The 432-nt window shown below is 48.4% G+C and overlaps 1 protein-coding gene across 1 annotated transcript; it reads left to right on the top strand.

Annotated features, from left to right (window-relative positions):
• Nucleotides 1-49: 49 nt before the first annotated feature.
• Tsp_13827 (putative transposase) lies at nucleotides 50-399 on the top strand (the record flags this gene model as incomplete). Its single annotated transcript, XM_003366313.1, has 1 exon — nucleotides 50-399. A coding segment is annotated over exon 1 (350 nt), but the record flags the coding sequence as incomplete, so codon positions are not given.
• Nucleotides 400-432: the final 33 nt, after the last annotated feature.

Below are 432 nucleotides of genomic sequence, written 5' to 3'. Positions count from 1 at the left end.
TTGCGGATATCAGTGCGACCAAGTGGGGGGGAATTCAGAAGTCGCTCGGATGTTCCAGTCCCGACGAGAGCGGTCCGAACACCGTGAAAAAGTCGGCGTTTTATGGATACCAGAATCCCTATCTCCGGACAACCCGGTTCCAGGGAATGCGTCCCTTAAAAAGAAAAGAAAACTCTTTTCGAAACTCACGACGGTCATTTTCCGAGTTCGCTTGCGTTACCGCGCGATTGAGTTGAACGCCAACCCCACAGAGAGATTAAAGCGCTACTCTTTGTCTCCGTTACTCGGTTCCGGAATATCAACCGGATTCCCTTTCGAAAACATACGACAACTGCACACAACAACAACTGGTGACGACACAATCGCCTCCACCACAACACACACACAAATAATTATTCAGTCTTACAATTCATGTCGCAAATTCGAACAAGC

Source organism: Trichinella spiralis, assembly GCF_000181795.1.
Source record: "Trichinella spiralis strain ISS 195 chromosome Unknown Scfld6178, whole genome shotgun sequence".
Lineage (NCBI taxonomy): Eukaryota > Metazoa > Nematoda > Enoplea > Trichinellida > Trichinellidae > Trichinella > Trichinella spiralis.
Note: the sequence above shows the minus strand (reverse complement) of the source record. Positions and strands in the feature narration are given on the sequence as shown.